General features: G+C 38.2%; 1 protein-coding gene across 4 annotated transcripts in view; it reads left to right on the top strand.

The window, feature by feature from the left end:
* Positions 1 to 17,110, top strand: part of PREX2 (phosphatidylinositol-3,4,5-trisphosphate dependent Rac exchange factor 2) — a 180,054-nt gene that overhangs the window by 136,224 nt on the left and 26,720 nt on the right. For 3 of the 4 annotated variants that reach the window (XM_071554395.1, XM_071554396.1, XM_071554394.1), the window contains 2 exons: positions 10,470 to 10,536; positions 12,373 to 12,563. In XM_071554395.1, coding sequence (XP_071410496.1) covers positions 10,470 to 10,536; positions 12,373 to 12,563 — 258 coding nt within the window. Of the gene's footprint in view, positions 1 to 7,924; positions 8,175 to 10,469; positions 10,537 to 12,372; positions 12,564 to 17,110 lie in introns of those variants that run through there. The other variant, XM_071554397.1, reaches the window with a different exon arrangement.

Raw genomic sequence — 17,110 nt, 5'->3', positions numbered from 1 at the left:
CGGACACTGCCAAGGCACAGAAAAGGTAGTTGGAGAAGAGGATGGAGACTAGTGGGAATGAAAGCAATGGTTGGCACGGACACTGCCAAGGCACAGAAAAGGTAGTTGGAGAAGAGGATGGGGACTAGTGGGAATGAAAGCAATGGTTGTCACGGACACTGCCAAGGCACAGAAAAGGTAGTTGGAGAAGAGGATGGGGACTAGTGGGAATGAAAGCAATGGTTGGCACGGACACTGCCAAGGCACAGAAAAGGTAGTTGGAGAAGAGGATGGGGACTAGTGGGAATGAAAGCAATGGTTGGCACGGACACTGCCAAGGCACAGAAAAGGTAGTTGGAGAAGAGGATGGGGACTAGTGGGAATGAAAGCAATGGTTGGCACGGACACTGCCAAGGCACAGCCAGGGTATCCATTGATGAGAACTCTTGATACAATTTCACCTTCTCTTATTCCTGGTGCATTGAGATAATAATGCTCCAATAATAATGGGAAACAGAAGAGACCACTTTGTTGTGTACAGTCCCACTTGCAAACAGAGTTGTTGGCCTAACTTGGTATGTACCTAAGCAGGACAGTAACTTAAAAAAATGAGTAGTACCTTTGCTCAGCTACCTGTTAATTTCTTAAAATAAAGTCTTCTTAAAATTTGAGTACATGGAATATTTTGGGGTGACAAATCTGATGCTGACTTATGCTTTAAAATAATTCATTTATGAATTACTTATTTGAATGAATCAAAAGATATATTGGTAAATTTTTAGCAGATTTCAGGAAGGATAACTGTTACCCATCATATAAAGTCAAGAAGCTGAACTCTTGCTTTTATTGCAGACTTCATTTTTAACTATGGAACTTTCACCAGCTTTTCCACATTATGAAAAGTGATGTAATAAATCCAAGTGCAAAATTGCTCTCCTTGACACTGATCTAAACATCAGAACAGGTTCTGTCTTTGGTGGTTCTTGCTTCAGGGCTTTTGCAAATACTACCTTTGCTATGAATAGTCATGGATAAGATTATAACTTTTATGAGAATGCATGAAAGACAGTTCAAAATCAGCTACAGTATTTCACGCTTATGTGGAATGGAGAGAATGTTCCTTCATCTTCTGTAATACAGTGAACCCTAGTTATTTAAATCTAATTAGTAATATAAGGGAATTTTTATGCTAAGACCAGCTAAAGTTGAGTTTTTCTATAATTTCTAAGGCAACATCCTCTAACCCAGTGATATATAGAAAGTCCTTTACTGAAATAAAGATGCTACTTAAAGAAAAAAACAAACCACCAAAACCAAACAACAATTAATGCCTAGTTTATGAACTTTCTGAAACTGATGAGAAATATTTAACATTTGATCTACAACTATTCTTAAAAACTATTCTTATTCTCATGCTGGATTTCTTTTTCACAGCACTTTTTTTTTTACAGTTCACCAATTCTGTTTCTTTTACACTGATAAGGAAAAGAAAGTTATGTTAAAATTCTGCTTCGAAGCTGAGCTAGTGTGAGTAGTTGCCATCAAGGTAAATGTAACATCGTCAACTTGTTTGCTAATGGGAAACATGCAGTACATCCAAGTGAAAGTAATTAGGTGGTCAGTGTTTTTGAAGATTCTTAAAACTATGTGTTTGGTAGCTCAGCAGTTGTCTTCTAATGTAGAAGAGTACTAAAAAGAACCTGTGTATCTGACCTCCATGGTGGTTCATGTTAAGGGAGCCTATTTTATGTTCTCCTGCGTCCTCCCACTTGTCCCCATCTTCCTCCTCTGGTACCCTTTGACTTTCAAATAGGCTGTTTTCATCCTGAATCAGTCCTTTTGCTGTTACAGACATCAGACACTGTTTTGCTTCAACAGTGTGGGGCACAATGCTGTTCAGACCCATAATTATTACAAATGCTGATAGGAATAATAAAACCTCAAAAATGCACTATATTTACTTAGACTGCTTGGTTGATTTAAGTATTTTCTTGCAAATCTTGAGTAACGTAATTGTGAAGGCATGAGGGTAAACTTGAATTGTAATTTTTGAAGCATTACTCCTTTAAGAATTATTTATTTAAAATACATTCTGTCCTTAGAATATGGTTTTTATATTTGGTCAAGGTCTATTTCCTGCAGAATGAAGTTCAGGATGGTAGCTGATACTGCATTGCACAGAAATGAATCTTAAAATCCTTACTGTGACCAAAAAACTGGTTGCAATGTAAGCCTGTTGGAAGCTGAGACAGACTCCAACAGACAGGTTATCTGGTTGGCCATAACTCGGCTAATCCTTGGGCTGAATAATGACTTTAGAATAAAACATTTACTTGGATATGAGAACAGTTCTTATGCTCAGAGAAATAAGGTTTTGGATTAGCTTCCTGAAAAAAGAAATCTGTTTTTAAAAATGGACTTTAGGTGTAGGAATGAAAACTTCTGTCATGTTTGTCAAAGTTATCAGAAGTTTGGACTTTATGGCCCAGGATGGGGCTTGGACACCACAGTAGTAAGCTTGCTCTTTCAGTCTTCCTTTCTTTGTGAGTATTTGACATTTTATCAGAGTAGTCTTTTTTTATTATTATTTTTATTGGGGTTTTTAATGTGTGAATTCTCATTCATGTATCCCTCCTATAACATTCTATTAAAATGCAATTTTCTGCAGGTGCTCCTGGTTAGCTGCCTAATCAGAAAAGTTCAGGCACATCTGCGCTTTAAGAGTTTTTTCCTGGATGTGTCTGTGCGCACAAGGGAGGTATTACAAAGGCAGAGAAGATGTTCAGGGCACAGCTTTCAGCAGGGTGCAGGGCTGTGGCCGTACAAAGTGTGCTTCCAGCTTCTGGATCTCTGCAGTAGGCTTAGCTTTCATTGTTGACTGCAAGAGCATACTACAGTGGACTATGGGTGCTGAAAACTGCACACCAATATACCTGTTTGCATTCCAAAACTGTCTATGCAGACTTTTAGCTGATAAGAAATTGGTGAAATCACGGGAGTTTAGATACATAAGCATTTTTAATTCTTCTTCAGTACCTATGTTTGCATTTAGACATCTAAACACCTTTAAAATTTGTTTCCTGCTGTTATGGTAGCTAGGATTGGGAACATTCAGAAGAAAAGAGAAAAATAATAGATGAAGGTGAGGTTAGGAGAGCCTTACTTTCCCATTAATTTTCTTTTACTCCCAGCACGGTTCTTTTTTATGACACTGCTGACTATACGATGACCCAGTTCTACACTCCAAAGCTAGGATCATGCTGAGGGAAAGACAATTGAGGATTGCTTTACATCTCTGCCACCAGTGTGGGTGCTAATTACCCCTATGTAGTCATTAACTCATCTGTGCATCAATAGATGAAAAAGGTCTGGAAAATAGGTTCCTTGCTTCTTGCCTACCATTCTGTGTGATTTGGAACTATTCTTTGAAGTCAGCTGTGGCCTTGGTTATTGGCAGCTACCTGTGTAGCCTGTTGTACTGCCATAATAGAAGAAAAATTAAAACCAGCAGTAAAGGAAAAGACTGTTTATGTGGGGTTTTTTTTGTGGAGTAGGATTTTGGGGAGGTTTTTTTGTTTTTATTTTTCCTCTCCTATGTTGTTGCCTGCTTGAATATCATTTTAGGAGGTAAATGGAAGTCTGTTATGCTAAGGAAGTAATTATAATCAGTGAATCTAATGACAAATGATTTAGCTAACTACCCTCATTACATTGAACATCTGATTACACTGAATGTAATATTTGTAATTTTAAAGAGTTTCATTTACAATGTAACTTCAAACAATTTTTCTGTCTGAAGCCTCCTATACTTATTTTATGTCATAAGTAGTCCTCCACAGAGCAATGGCAAATTTAATTGAATTCTTTATTCAGGGATGTTGCAATTCATGAGGTTTTCATATTGTTGGGTTTTCTTATTTTCTCTTAATTTTTTGAAATATAAGAAAAGTAAACTATTTCCCCCAAGAATTTATGCAAACATGGAATAAAATCTGTCTGAGGAATGTATCACCTTTTTTATTTATATACACATGTATACATGCACAACAGCCTCTCAAGCTGTAGGCTTCTTAGCACAGTGATATTTTCCATATCCTCTATAATTTAGTCAAGGCAGAAAATAGATGTTGTGGGCACTCATGGCTTCAAGCTGAACTGAAATTCTCTAATAGTTTCTTTGCTGTAAATGAGCTACAATGGCATAAAGAACGTATCCACTTAGGGAGAGTTAATTACTAAGGATGAGAGAGTTTATCTGTCTCTGAAACAAACTGATGAGGTCTCAAGGCAATACCTGTGTTATCACAAAGACCAGATCATATATCAATTCTTGTCATAAATACATGAAAATCCACCTTAAAACTGACAGATTTTTTCCCACTGCTTCCAGTGGAAAGTTTTCCAAACCAAGCTGCTTATGTGGTTAAGAAGCTTATGTTGCTTGTCCTTGTGCCACTCTTGTCCTGTGATTTTAGTCTTACTCTTTTCCTTCATGTCTGTTCACTTCAGTGCACAACATGTTAATAAACAACTAACAGGTTTTGTCATTGCCGTCAAATTCAGAAAAGAATGACCTGAACAGAGTTACAGGTTTCAGAGAGTGAATCTTGATAATGTTTTCTTTTTGTTGCAGTCAAATATTTATAAAACAGATGGAAAACTGTTTTCCTGTATACAGTACTATCTATTTGATAAATAGCTTTGTGTTCAAAAAAGCAGCAGTAAAACTGGACTACAATGCTGCATACACAAATTTATAATGTATTTTATATGACTGTAAACATTGGAAGTCTAATGCCTCTTAGATTTTTAAGATGTGGTTCCAAATGAACTAGGAACTTGTGATTTAAGTCTCTCTAAATGCAAAATCTTTGTGAAGGAGAGATTGAAAATTAAGCATTCATTCAGAAGAATGTAACAAGAAAATAATAGCTTGTCTCCTGATGAACTTAGTGACAAGTATATTTGATAGAACAGAAATTAAGATTTATTGCATCGAAATGAATCAAGACCAGAGGGAGAATAGAGAAATCTGGGGCAAAGTAAATTAAATTTGTCTAGCTGGTCTAAAAGATACTGCCAGCTGGCTTGAATTTAGCTTTGGGGTTTTTTTTCCCTTCCAGTGCTGTGCTCATTCTATGAATGTAAATTCATTGTTTCTTTAGACTTTTGGCATAGTATGATCAGTATTTATTACAGGTGGTGTTCTGAAATTGAAAATTATGTGTCTTGATAGATTATGGGTACTGAGTCTTTGCTCACTGAGGTGGACGTCTGGTTCATCCTGCTTACTTTATCTTCTGCAAATGCAGAGAACATATATCTGCAGTGATCCAAGGTGGAGTCTTTCACTCTGGTCACTGACAGGAATCCAGTCCAAGCCTGCAGCTTGTACAGCTTGTAGTTGTAGTCAAAACCCTGACAACCCAATGACTATTTGGCACGTTGTCTTTCTTGACAGTGGAATATCAGGAGATAAAAAAGGGATTCACTGTTTGAAAGGCAAATGTGGAAGCAATTAGTTAGCATTACTGGGTTCAGTGTGGATTTGGCTGTTTGGATACATAGAATAAATTGGGATGGGGTTCCTTTTTTTCTTGAAGATTATTTTATGCTACCTCATGTTAGTGCTGGAGGCAGGGGAAGGGAGTTTCTTCTGGGGAGAAAGGATTAATTCTGGTGGAGCAAGTGTGAAGCCGTTCCTGAGCTTGAGCGATGAGTTGGGGTAGTGTGGCTGTGGTCAGGTCATGGGCTCTGTGGTAGGCATTTTTGCATGTGAATCACTCTTTTCCACACTCCTGTTATTAATAATGTTGCCGTTACTAATAATTTTCCTTTGTCATTGCTGTTTCCAGTAAATTGTTCTTACCTCAACCAGTGATCTTTACCTTTTCTGCCTCCAATTCTCCAATCCAGTCCTCTGCAGGGGAGGGGGGAATGAGTGAGCAATGGCATGGCTTGGAGTGATTTCAGTGTGAAGACTAAATTGGAGAATACTGCTCCTAAGTCGTGATATGTGTAGAAACTGGTAAAAACTGGTTTGTCACTTTGTGACCAGGGTAAACCACAGATCATAGAGTCATTTAGGTTTGGAAAAGACCTTTAAGATCGAGTCCAGTTGTTAGTCCAGTGCTGCTAAGTCCACCACTAAACCATTTCCATAAGTCACATCTACATGTCTTTTAATTGCCTCCAGGGATAGTGATTCAACGACTTAACTGGGCAGCCTATTCCAAGGCTTGACAACCCTTTCAGTGAAGAAGTGATTTCTAATATCCAATCTAATCCTCCCCTGGCCGTTTAATCTTGTTCTGTGGCTTGTTACATGGGCGAAGAAGCCAACCCCTCCTTTGCTATAACAAGGTTGTAGAGCAATAAGGTCTCCCCTGAGCCTTCTTTTTTCCAGACTAAAGGATCCCTGCTTCCTCAGCTGCTTCTCATGCAACTTGTGCTCCACACCCTTCATCAGCTTCATTGCCTTTCTCTGGACATGCTCCAGCACCGCAGTGTCTTACTTGTAGCGAGGGCCCAAAACCGAACACAGGATTCAAATGTGGCTTCATCAGTGCTGAGGACAAGGGTGTTATGACAAAGGGAAGGGTTTACTGAGTTGCTTACACATGAAATATGAATTGTGCATGGTTAAACACACATGGAGTTAAAATTATGTTCTTCATTTCACTTTGCACAATAGTTGTGAAAGGTCAAAATATTACTATGTATGCTCTGTGAGAATTAAAAATCATGGTACTGTCATGAAGGCTTTCAGTTTTGGAGGGTACCCTGTAAAATGCTTCACTAAGAAGGTGGCAGTACTTCTGCGCTTTTTTTGTACTTGAGTTCTGGGAAAATATCTTGGGAAAGCATTCATCTTGTGATAGATTTTTCATTTTGAAACCTAAGAGGTTTGTTACCTTATCCCAGAGATCCCAGGGGCCTGGGACCTTATCCCAGAGATCCCAGCGTTAGTTTTCCCTAAGATACTTGTCACATTATTTGGCACTGTTACATAGGGGATATTTTACAAATCCAAACACAGCAGTACTGCCTTGTAGCTTTAGTATTGGATTATCTACCTTTTTTTTTTTTTAAGGAAAGACTTTTCAGCTACATCTTAGAGGAACTGTAAGGCTTTAAAAGCAAAACTTGTGTCACATTTGGAGACAAAGAGCTATGATTTCATTCTGATTCATTTCAAATGGATTAGAAAATATTGTCCAATTTGGGCACCATGCCAAGATTGCCATTAACTTTTCCCATAAAATATGATTAAGGGCCTTAACAAGCATTTAGTAATTAAGTGAAGTGCTTTGGAAATTTATATGCTGTCCACAGTTTGTCATGTTCTGTAAAATGCTGAAGACATTTTTTATGAAAAGCAATAAAAATAAAGCACTTGAGAAACATCTGGGGGTGTTATCCGATTGGGGAAGGGGGGGAATAGTTTCACTTGTAACAAGATATTTTGATATTTAAAATGAATGTTGTGTATAATTGATTTTTTTTTGTTGTTTAGGTTAATGAATAATTGACTGAATTAATAGAGTAATTCCTATAATTGTATATCCCATTCTAGTGTCCATGTGGCTTCATTTTGTACCCTGAGTTAATTGTTTTCCATGTACTCCATTAATATGTGTACTGTTCTATATTTGGTTTCTGGTTTCATTTAAAACAACTGAATTTGCTGAAATAACGGTCCAAGAAAAAAATGAGAGTGCTGAACAAACTCCGAATGAAGCAGATTTTCAAATCTCATGGCAGGATAAAGCAATATAGGCTTTCAGTCTGATAATGTTCAGTGGAGAGCAGGGTGATGCTTTGTTTTGAGCTTTGCTAACAAAGAAAAAGCTTGGTCTGTTGCTGCTGAGGTAGCTTTTATGTGCTGTGGCCATCAAAGTGATTTATGAGTAATTTTCTCTACAAACCTCTTTTCCTTTAATAGTCTCAGCTTCCTTTGACACAGAGTACATTCTGGATCATCCAACAGCCTTAATGGAATAACAGAACTAGATTCGCTTTGCTGTACTTTCTGAAGGGATTAATTCAAATCTTAACTTTTGGAGAAGAGGTTTTTCAAAACTACATGGCTATGGAAAGCAAAGTCTACTAGAATTAAAGGTGGATGGATTTTTTTATCAACTCAATTATTCCAGATTTTTGAAGAATAAAAGTTATTCAAATCTGCTTTCTGCACTCCTACCCAGTTACAATGTGAGTAACTTCTCTCCTAGATAAAACTGTAAAAAAGGGGAGAGCAGATTTGAACCATGTATGCTATATGAATCAATGTTCTGATGACTGGAGGATGCAGGTGATCCTGTCATTTGAGAGTTAGCATGCAAGCATGCATTTTTTCAGTGTTTTTTTCATATTTTAGTGCAACTGAAATTTGGTTACTATGCTCCATAGTTCCAGATTGGGTTGTGACTCAGCGGTGACCTATTAGAGAGTGTCCAAAGGAGGGCAGTAAAGATGGTGAAGGGCCTTAAGGGGAAGCTGTATGAGGAGCAGCTGAGGTCACATGGTCTGTTCAGCCTGGAGAAGAGGAGACTGAGGGGAGACCCCATTGAAGTTACAGCTTACTCATGAGGGGAAGAGGAGGTGCAGGCACTGATCTCATCTCTGTGGTGACCAGTGACAGGACCTCAGGAAATGGCCTGAAGTTGTGGCAGAGGAGGTTTAGGTTGGATATTAGAAAAAAATTCTTCACCCAGAGGGTGGTTGGGCACTGGAACTGGCTCCCCAGGGGGGTGGTCACAGCACCAAGCTTGACAGAGTTCAAGAAGCATTTGGATGATACTCTCAGGGACATGATGTGACTCTTGGGGATGGTCCTGTGCAGGGCTGAGGGTTGGACTTGATGATCCTTGTGAGTCCCTTCCAACTCAGCATATTCTGTGATTTTGTCATTTAGTCAGGTCTGCCCCTTGTGCACAGGCAGTGGAGCTAGATCACAGTGATAGCTTGATATTGTCACTGGAGAATCTTTTCCCTGTGTCTTCCATAGTTCAGTGGGATGTCTCTTGTTTTATTTAAACCTTGCCCAGAGTTTCTGCACTGGTAGCTGTTGCCTGTTTCTCACTGGATGCCTCATCCAGGCAGGGAGGTCAAGCAAATGTTTCTATTTTCAGCTGCCACAGAAAGTTTTAGGAGCTTTACAACCAGAAGAATGAGTTTTGTGATTGAGGAATCACATAATATTTTTGTATTGGAAGGGACCTTTAAAGTTCCTCTGGTCCAACTCCATTGCTGTGTGGAGGGACAGGAGTTTTTTAAAGTGTAGCTGCAGAGGCAAAAAAAACCCAAACAAAAACACCCCCCCCCCCCCCAAAAAAAAAAAAGGGATCTTATCAAAGAGATATGTAGGCTGTTTCCTCTGCCTGTGAGATGCTTAGTGATAGGTCGTCTGGGGTAAGCAATTAAGTTGCTAATAAGCTGAAAAATAAAAAGAAAAATTCCTCTAGGGTTCCTGAGTTGAAGGAGACCAGAGCTTGGTGCTCTTTGCTAAAGCTCTTCCTTTTTGTTGTTGAGTAAGAGGAAGGGGTTCTTTGTTTTAGGAGAGAAGGATAGCATGGAAACGTTCTGTACAAAATGTCAGCCTCCATTGCGCCGCATCAAAATTTGTCAATTTTGTATTTGAAAACAGCACATGTTGCCTTTTCGTGTTTCTATAAATTTCTTCAGGGACTATTAATTGATAAGTGAAAGGTTATAGAAGGAATGGAGAGAATATGATGATACACAGTAGATAAACCTGATACAGTAAGTATTCTTTCTCCATCACATTTGTGTTCTGTGGGTAAATGACAGTATTCTTTGGCTTTTCCTTTCAAGCATTAATTAATTTTCAAAGAAGCATATGGAAATTGTAAAGAAAGGCAGTTTGCTTTTTATTTGCATGTGCATGCATGAGTGCACACATTGCAAATGCCATTTTGCTTGTGTGTTGCATATTTTTCCCTTGCAGGGTTTTTGCTTTTTTGTTTCTTTTTATATTGTGAACATATATATATGTTTCCTCTGTCAGTATTGTGTTTCATGTTTGGGATTCTGCTTTTATGTTATTGCAGTTATATGCAGTGAATATGAAAAAGCTTGTAGTGTGTGAGGCTGAGGCACTGTTTGTATGCCAGGTTTACCAAAGTCACGATTAAAATCTATACAGTTGCCACAAACTTTTTCATGGATTACTTTCATGAAAATCATCACTTTCATATAATTTTTTTCTGATAACTATATATTAAAATTTTGCACTGTACTGTCAAAAAGGAAAAGGACAGTTTTCATCTCCAGAAGAAAAAATGTTCCATATTACTTTAAAAGAAAGAGTGATACTGCCTGTTTAGTATTGGATTACCCCTTGACCCTCCCTTAGGAAAAGGTAAAAAAATTCCAACCTTAGTATCGTGCCTGACAGTAGTCACTTATGTATATTTTGTTCATGATTTTAAACAACTAACAGTTTTTGCCTTACTCTGTTCTTTCAGGGCATTCTACCTGGACAAGTCAAACTTGCCTCCAAATTCAACATCTAAAGCAGCTTATATAGATAAGGTAAATAAAAATATTAAGTGCCAACTTAAACTTTCCATGTTACACACTGTCTGGCTGAGGCTTTCTTAATTTCATCAAAAAATTGAATCATTTAAAGCTAGGGGGAGAGAGGCAGGGAAAGGAAGATCTCGAAGCATTTTGTTCCACCTGTGTTTTAGAGAACCACCCTCTGGTTCTGTATCAAAAGGTGTGGCAGTAGGGCACCTATCTGTATGAGAAGAGGAATAATTTTTTTTTTTACTGTGCTTTCAGAGCAATGCAACTGCTCCAGAACCATGTGGGGTAGGATGGAGGAGGACAGGTCAGGCTGGGATCCCAGGGGCTATGAAAATTCATTTAATGTTCTCTCCTGATGTTGGAGAGTTAATGCCCATACTGCAGCCCAATGGGGGGAATAAAGAAATACCTAGAGTCTTGCCTACGCTGAATTCAAAAGTGATTGAGCTACTGTGACTTGAAGAATAATAGTGATCATCAGCTGAGCCCTAAGACAGACAAAATTTTATGTCAGTATTATCCAGCACTGGCATTAACTGACTGATAGTTCCTGTTTCTTGGATCTGGGCAGGGCTGCACAGGAGAGAGAAGGACGTTTGCCTCTCCTTCCCTGGGGAGTGAGCAGCATAACTGGCCAAACAGTCACAGGTGCAGCAGGGGGATGTTAAACTGGGTGTGAAATGCTTGTTACCCCTAAACATGTTCCCTGTGTATTTCAGAGCAAACTTCAAGGGCAAGAGAAAACCATCTCATAATCCAGATCTGACCAAGGGTTGCTATGTTAGGCTAATGCATTTATTTTGCAATTTGAGCAAGCCAAAATTGAGTGCGTGATCTGTTTTTGGCTGTGCTTTTCATTTTATTATCCAAGTTAAATCTATTTGTACCAATGTTTAAATAGGCTGTTTGTTATAGTTGATTTTCTTGACCTTTATGCTTTCCAGTGAAGTAAGTGTCATATAGGAGTGAAGCTGCCAGTTGCCTAGCTATTAAAACTGTCTTTAGGGAATGAATCTGTCTTTCAAAAGATTCTTTGAGTAGCATGGGGGTTTATTGGAATCTTTAGCTGTTTTTGGAATGAAGAGAAGTGGTAATTTGGAATTATCAGGTCTGCAAAACTGTATTATGAACATCTCATTTACACAAAGAACCATGAGATACTGGTTTTTGTTGCTAAACCACTCTTGAAGGATCCTCTTCTGAGGATTGCTATACCACTCTTGAAGGATCCTCAGCAGCCTTGCACTTGGGGCTGCCTTTTTTACTGGGTGGATCATTAATTTTTAGTACAGTAAGGCTGGGGTTGTTTTAAGTCCTACTACAAAGTTAACTGTTCTTGCTTTGTGATTTGTTTTTGTCACTTGTGTTCATTTTTATTTTTTGATGTTGTAAGTCAGGATTAGGAACTCAACATTTGATAAATAAAGACAGTGTCATCATAATTATAAGCTGATTTTCTAACCAAGTCAATTAACCAGTCTTGGTATTCCTTGTGTATATATCTACAGTTGGGGGCTGCCTTTTCATGGCTTCTTTACCCAGTCCATTAGTGGATATGGCACTCATGGGTCTAATCAGTCTGTTGAAATGAAAACCACTTGTGTAGGCAGGACTGGGAATAGAACAGTCAGTGATGGTAAGAATTGAAAAGTTCTAAAAAGTTGTTTTGGGTCATGTAACAGAAAGCTCTGTGTTTAGTATTTACGTCATGGAATTTATCTGCAGCTTTCTCAGCCAGACCTGGTGTTCTACCTGCATCTGTGATTACCTCTTCTTTGAGAGTATTTCATGTGTCCTCAGGAGGAACTATTTAAATACCTCTCTCTTCCTCTCTTGCAGCTGATGAGGCCTCTCAATTGCTTGGATGAACTGTACCGACTCATAGGGTCGTTTATCCGATCAAAGCGCACAGCTGCCTGTGCGTACACTGCGTGCAGTGCCTCCGGAGTTGGGCTGCTCTCAGTGTCCTCTGAGCTCTGCAGCAGGCTTGGAGCTTGTCACATCATTATGTGCAACAGCGGAGTTCACCGGTACGACACATTTGATGGGGTTATTTTGTCCCAGTGTTGCAGTCAATCATTCAGTCATTGCGGTTTGGAGACTGCTGTTCTTTATTAATATGGGGATTTTAAACTAAATCTCTAATATCTTTAAGTATGTAACACACTTGAAAGATTTTTGTGGTGAAATTCTAGAATTGTATTTGCAGTGATTGACAGAAAGAAACAGTATGATTTTGTGTTTTGTGCAGGAGCTGTAAAGTCAGTAAAAGGCAGAAATCTTAAAATTGCTAAAGCAAAAAAAAAAAAAAAGGAATGTTACCAAGATGAATACCACTGACTATACTAAACTCTTAATTCAGGCAAGAAATCTGAAATTGGTATTTACTTTGTATGCTAAAGGGAATAATAGTAGGGCTTATTTCAAGGAAACAAAATGAAACATAGGACACGCATTTTTGCAGGAATACCTTATGCTGTAGAGCAGTTGATGTGTTTAATACGATATCAAAAAACTGATTGCCCTATAATCAATTGATCTCATCAACCCTGTGAGATTTAAATAGACAAATGACAATGGTATCATTGTGGAGCTCTCTAATACTATGTTTATGCTACAGCTGGGCAGATGACAATTTTTGGTACATTCTAAGACCGCTATTGGAGAGGGGGGAAAAAACCTCCAACAAACAATATAACTAACATAACAAATAATCTAGTGCTAAATATCTGCTCTTTTTATAAGAATTCCATACATTAGATCAGAAGTAGCAGTATGTTCAAAATGCTGTTTAGTTTCTGATCTATGCAAGTCTTTATTTTAGCAGCGTTGTTGACCAATACCTTATGTTAGAATGAGCATTACTTTCCCTCATTTTAAGTAATGTCCTTTCTTTAAAAGATCATTGAGGAGGGAAAAAAAAGGCAATTGCAACATAAACTCCAAGATTATGAGGTATGAAAAAAATGAATAGCCAACACTATTAAATTATAGAAAGACAATGCTTGCCATTTGACAGAGTTTGCAAGAAACTATTTGTATTACTCTCTGTCAGTGATACAAGTGTATATATATATGCTGTAGCTGATTTTAGGCAATAGCAGAAAAAAGCTGTATTATGTAATACTGGTCACTATATCAGGTGAAGTTGGAAATACTATATAGCGTGGGCTGTCATGACACCATTGTTTCAGAAGACCATGAAACTGTACACTTTTTCTCTTTGTCTTGGTTTCAGTTCCATGTCTTTTTGATCAGAAAACACTCAGCTTAATTCTGCCATTTTTTTACAAAGCTGAGAAAGACTGCCCCTGGGTTTCATCACCATTTCATGAATTTGTCAGTGTATTTTTGCCAAAAGTTCTTACAGTTCAAGAATAAAGTCAGAACAACTTTAACAGCCCAAATAACCTATTACCCCGTAGTGTGTAGGTCACAAATTACTCAGAATAATTTGGTGGCTGAATAAGACATGGTTTGCTTAAATCTGAATATGAGCTGTTCTTAGATGAAAATAAGTTAGTCATCAAATTTCTGCTCTAGGGCTAATTCAGAGGTATAAACTGTTAAATGTGTATTTAAGTATATTTAAAAAAACCATAAAATATGAGAAAACTAATGTATTTGATTTAAAGACTCTATAATAACTATGGGAATGGGATTTAAAAGTGCTACGTGTGGGTTTCCATCTAGATGTTAAAGGACTCAACATCACCTATTTACATAAAGATGCAAAACACTTCTCTAAAGCATATCTAATTCTGCTTTACAATGAGTCTATTTGAGCTTTGGTACAAGATACTTTTACTTCATTTATGCATTAATACTGCCCTTGTGGCTGCCATCTCTTTGTAACATGAAACATCAATTCCTGGCATTATCAGAGGTAGTTTAAGATAGGCCCTCCAGGAAAAAAAAACCCAAAAAAACGATTACTTGGGAATTTTTATAGGTACTCAGGAGTTTGTGCCCAGAATTTCCAAAAGTTCAGAGGAAAACTCACATATTTAGAGACTAGAAAGGATTCATGTGCTCTTATTTTTTGAAGTGGTAAAAGCTGAGTAAGTTTTCTAACAACAGTTTTCTTGTTACTGTTGTGCATACAAACTGGATGGATGAAGTTTTTCCTTAGCATTTGGAGTTATATAAAGTCACTTCATGTACTGATTTCTCTTTCTGGCCTCCCTAGGCCACATCTCTACAGTCCAGCACTAAGTGAGCTCAGCTTTTTGGCATTCTGAAAATGCCTTTGTGCTGACAGAAAGTTTGTTTTGTCTCCAGCTAGTAGGCTTGGTAGGTGAATTTTGTGCCCAACATTTCTACTGCTAAATTCTGCAGTGCCTGTTTGAACCTACTCCCCTTGGTGTTCTGCAGAGAGAAATGGTCTTGCAGCACCATGAAATCCTGTGAGAGGAACAGAAGAGGAAAGAGTAAGGTCTGGATTTAATCAAATACCATAGGTATTTTTCTTGTTGCCTTCTATCTTGAAGGCTTAATTAATCTGTTGGTTGGAGTATTATTTAACTAGGGCAGATAATGTTGCAAAATAGTGCTCCTTAACTTGTAACTTAGTTCTCTAGAATTCAAGCTATTGATTTTCAGTTAGAGGGGATATTTATCTCTGGTTGTATTCAGCACTGTATCTGGCCTTCTGTGTTAGAAACGAAATACTGTGAAGTGCTTGATTGTGATCAGTTGCAGAAGTGCACATTTTTAGACCCAGATCAAGGACTCGTGACTGTTTTTTAACACTGTGCTACAGGTGTTACGTGAGTTGAAAACTGGTATTATCTACAGATGCTGCTAGGTAAACAGATGGGGAAAAGATGTGAATTGTCCTTGCAGATTAAACTTTGAAAAATCTGTTCACTCATCAGTCTTGCCAGCTTAAAAGATAAAGAATAATCAACTTGGAGCAAGGTTTTCCTATGCTTTCTTTTAGCACAATTTCTATGATTGGTCTCTAAGGGGAGTGAATGTCTGAGAGTCTGTGGAGGAGTACAAGATGCTCCGCTCATGAGCATCTTTCTTTTGTTCCTGGGGAGTGGGAACTGAGCAAGCCATTAATCTGTCGAAATTGAGATATATTATATATAGAGACAGATATATATACCTTCTCTCACTCAATTTGTCTATGTCTTACTGAACTGATTGGAGAGTCCTTTCTGAGTTTTCTTAATTTAGTTGTCATGAATTGACAGGGGCAGAGGGGAGATTCAGCCACTGCTCCTGTTAACCAGAAGCAAGTCCCAGATAGCTTGTGAGGGAGGCACTGGGTGACTGTCCAATGCAGACAAGGCCAAGAACTATGAAACAGCAGCTTTGTCTGCTTTGACAGTGATTGCTGATCTCTGGATCAGCAGTGTCTTGGTTTCTGACTCCTCTGTGATCCATATTAAATTGCTTTTTATGCTGCACTAGGCTAAAACAGCTTTTCAGAGTTCATACTTTGATCCCTATATCCAAGATAATGCTGGGGATTTTGAATTGCTGGTGATTGCTTTGCTTTGCTTTTTATTATGACAATATGTTTACCAATTTACATTAGAGCCTGCAATCCTATATCTATTTCAGATAGCAGTTCTTTTCAAATACGTTTCCATCACCATCAAAACAAGGATGGGGGAATAGAAGTCCCTTTAACCTTCACTCTCCTAAGTGATGTGTGAATGCCACAAACCTCCCCTTGGATTATCGTAAGCAAACATGCCTTGTTGATCAACATCAGGAACAGAGCTCTAAATTAGTTCAAAAAAATCAATAGTTTGCATGTCTATTTTTCATGGGTTTTTTCATCATTTATAATTATATTTCTGCCTGCCAGTCAGCTGCCACCCTGTAAACAGTGCTCTGCTTCTTTACTTGTATTTGTTCTGTTTGAAGTTGCAATCAGTCTGTACAAATGTAGGTGATGAAAGGCACTTTCAAATTTTATTGAGTCATGATGCTAGGTCCTGCTTGAGGGAGAAGAGCAAGACTGCACCACACAGACATGCCCTAGCCTGTTTCCTTGCCAAAATGAAATTAGGTGCAGCAGCTGCAGAAGTCTGTTCAGGGACCATAGGACTTACAGGCTCAAAGGAATAATTTAAAGTGTCCAAATTAAACAAATCCCAAGTTTGTTTAAATTTTTGCATTTCCTGCAGGATCAAGAGAGAAGTCTTTTATAGTCTTGATGAACCCCAGAAAAATCACCATCTTATTTTCTTTTCTGCATTTTAATTTCCCCTCCAGAAAGTCTCCCCTTAGTGTTACCATCCTTCAAGCAGTGGGGTTCTGGTTGGCAGATGCTCAGCTGAGTGATGAGGCAGGTTGTGCCAAGGGTTGATTATGCTGTCTCCTGTAGCTGGCACCACTCCTGCAGTCCAGCTAAACCTGCTTCATCTTCCACATTGCAAAGCAGAGTAACACTGTAAGCTGTCCATCAGGGCCAGCTGCCTTTCTGTGAATCAAATGAAACAAGATGAAAAACAGGTACTCTGAACTGGTATTTTAGCCATTCTATCATAACAGTTCTTCCTTTTAGATTATTTAGAATTTTTTTCTTTTGGAATTTAGTTCTGAGCTTAAGGAGTGT

This window comes from Pithys albifrons, chromosome 4 (genome assembly GCF_047495875.1).
Source record: "Pithys albifrons albifrons isolate INPA30051 chromosome 4, PitAlb_v1, whole genome shotgun sequence".
Lineage (NCBI taxonomy): Eukaryota > Metazoa > Chordata > Aves > Passeriformes > Thamnophilidae > Pithys > Pithys albifrons.
This window is presented reverse-complemented; position numbering and strand designations above follow the sequence as displayed.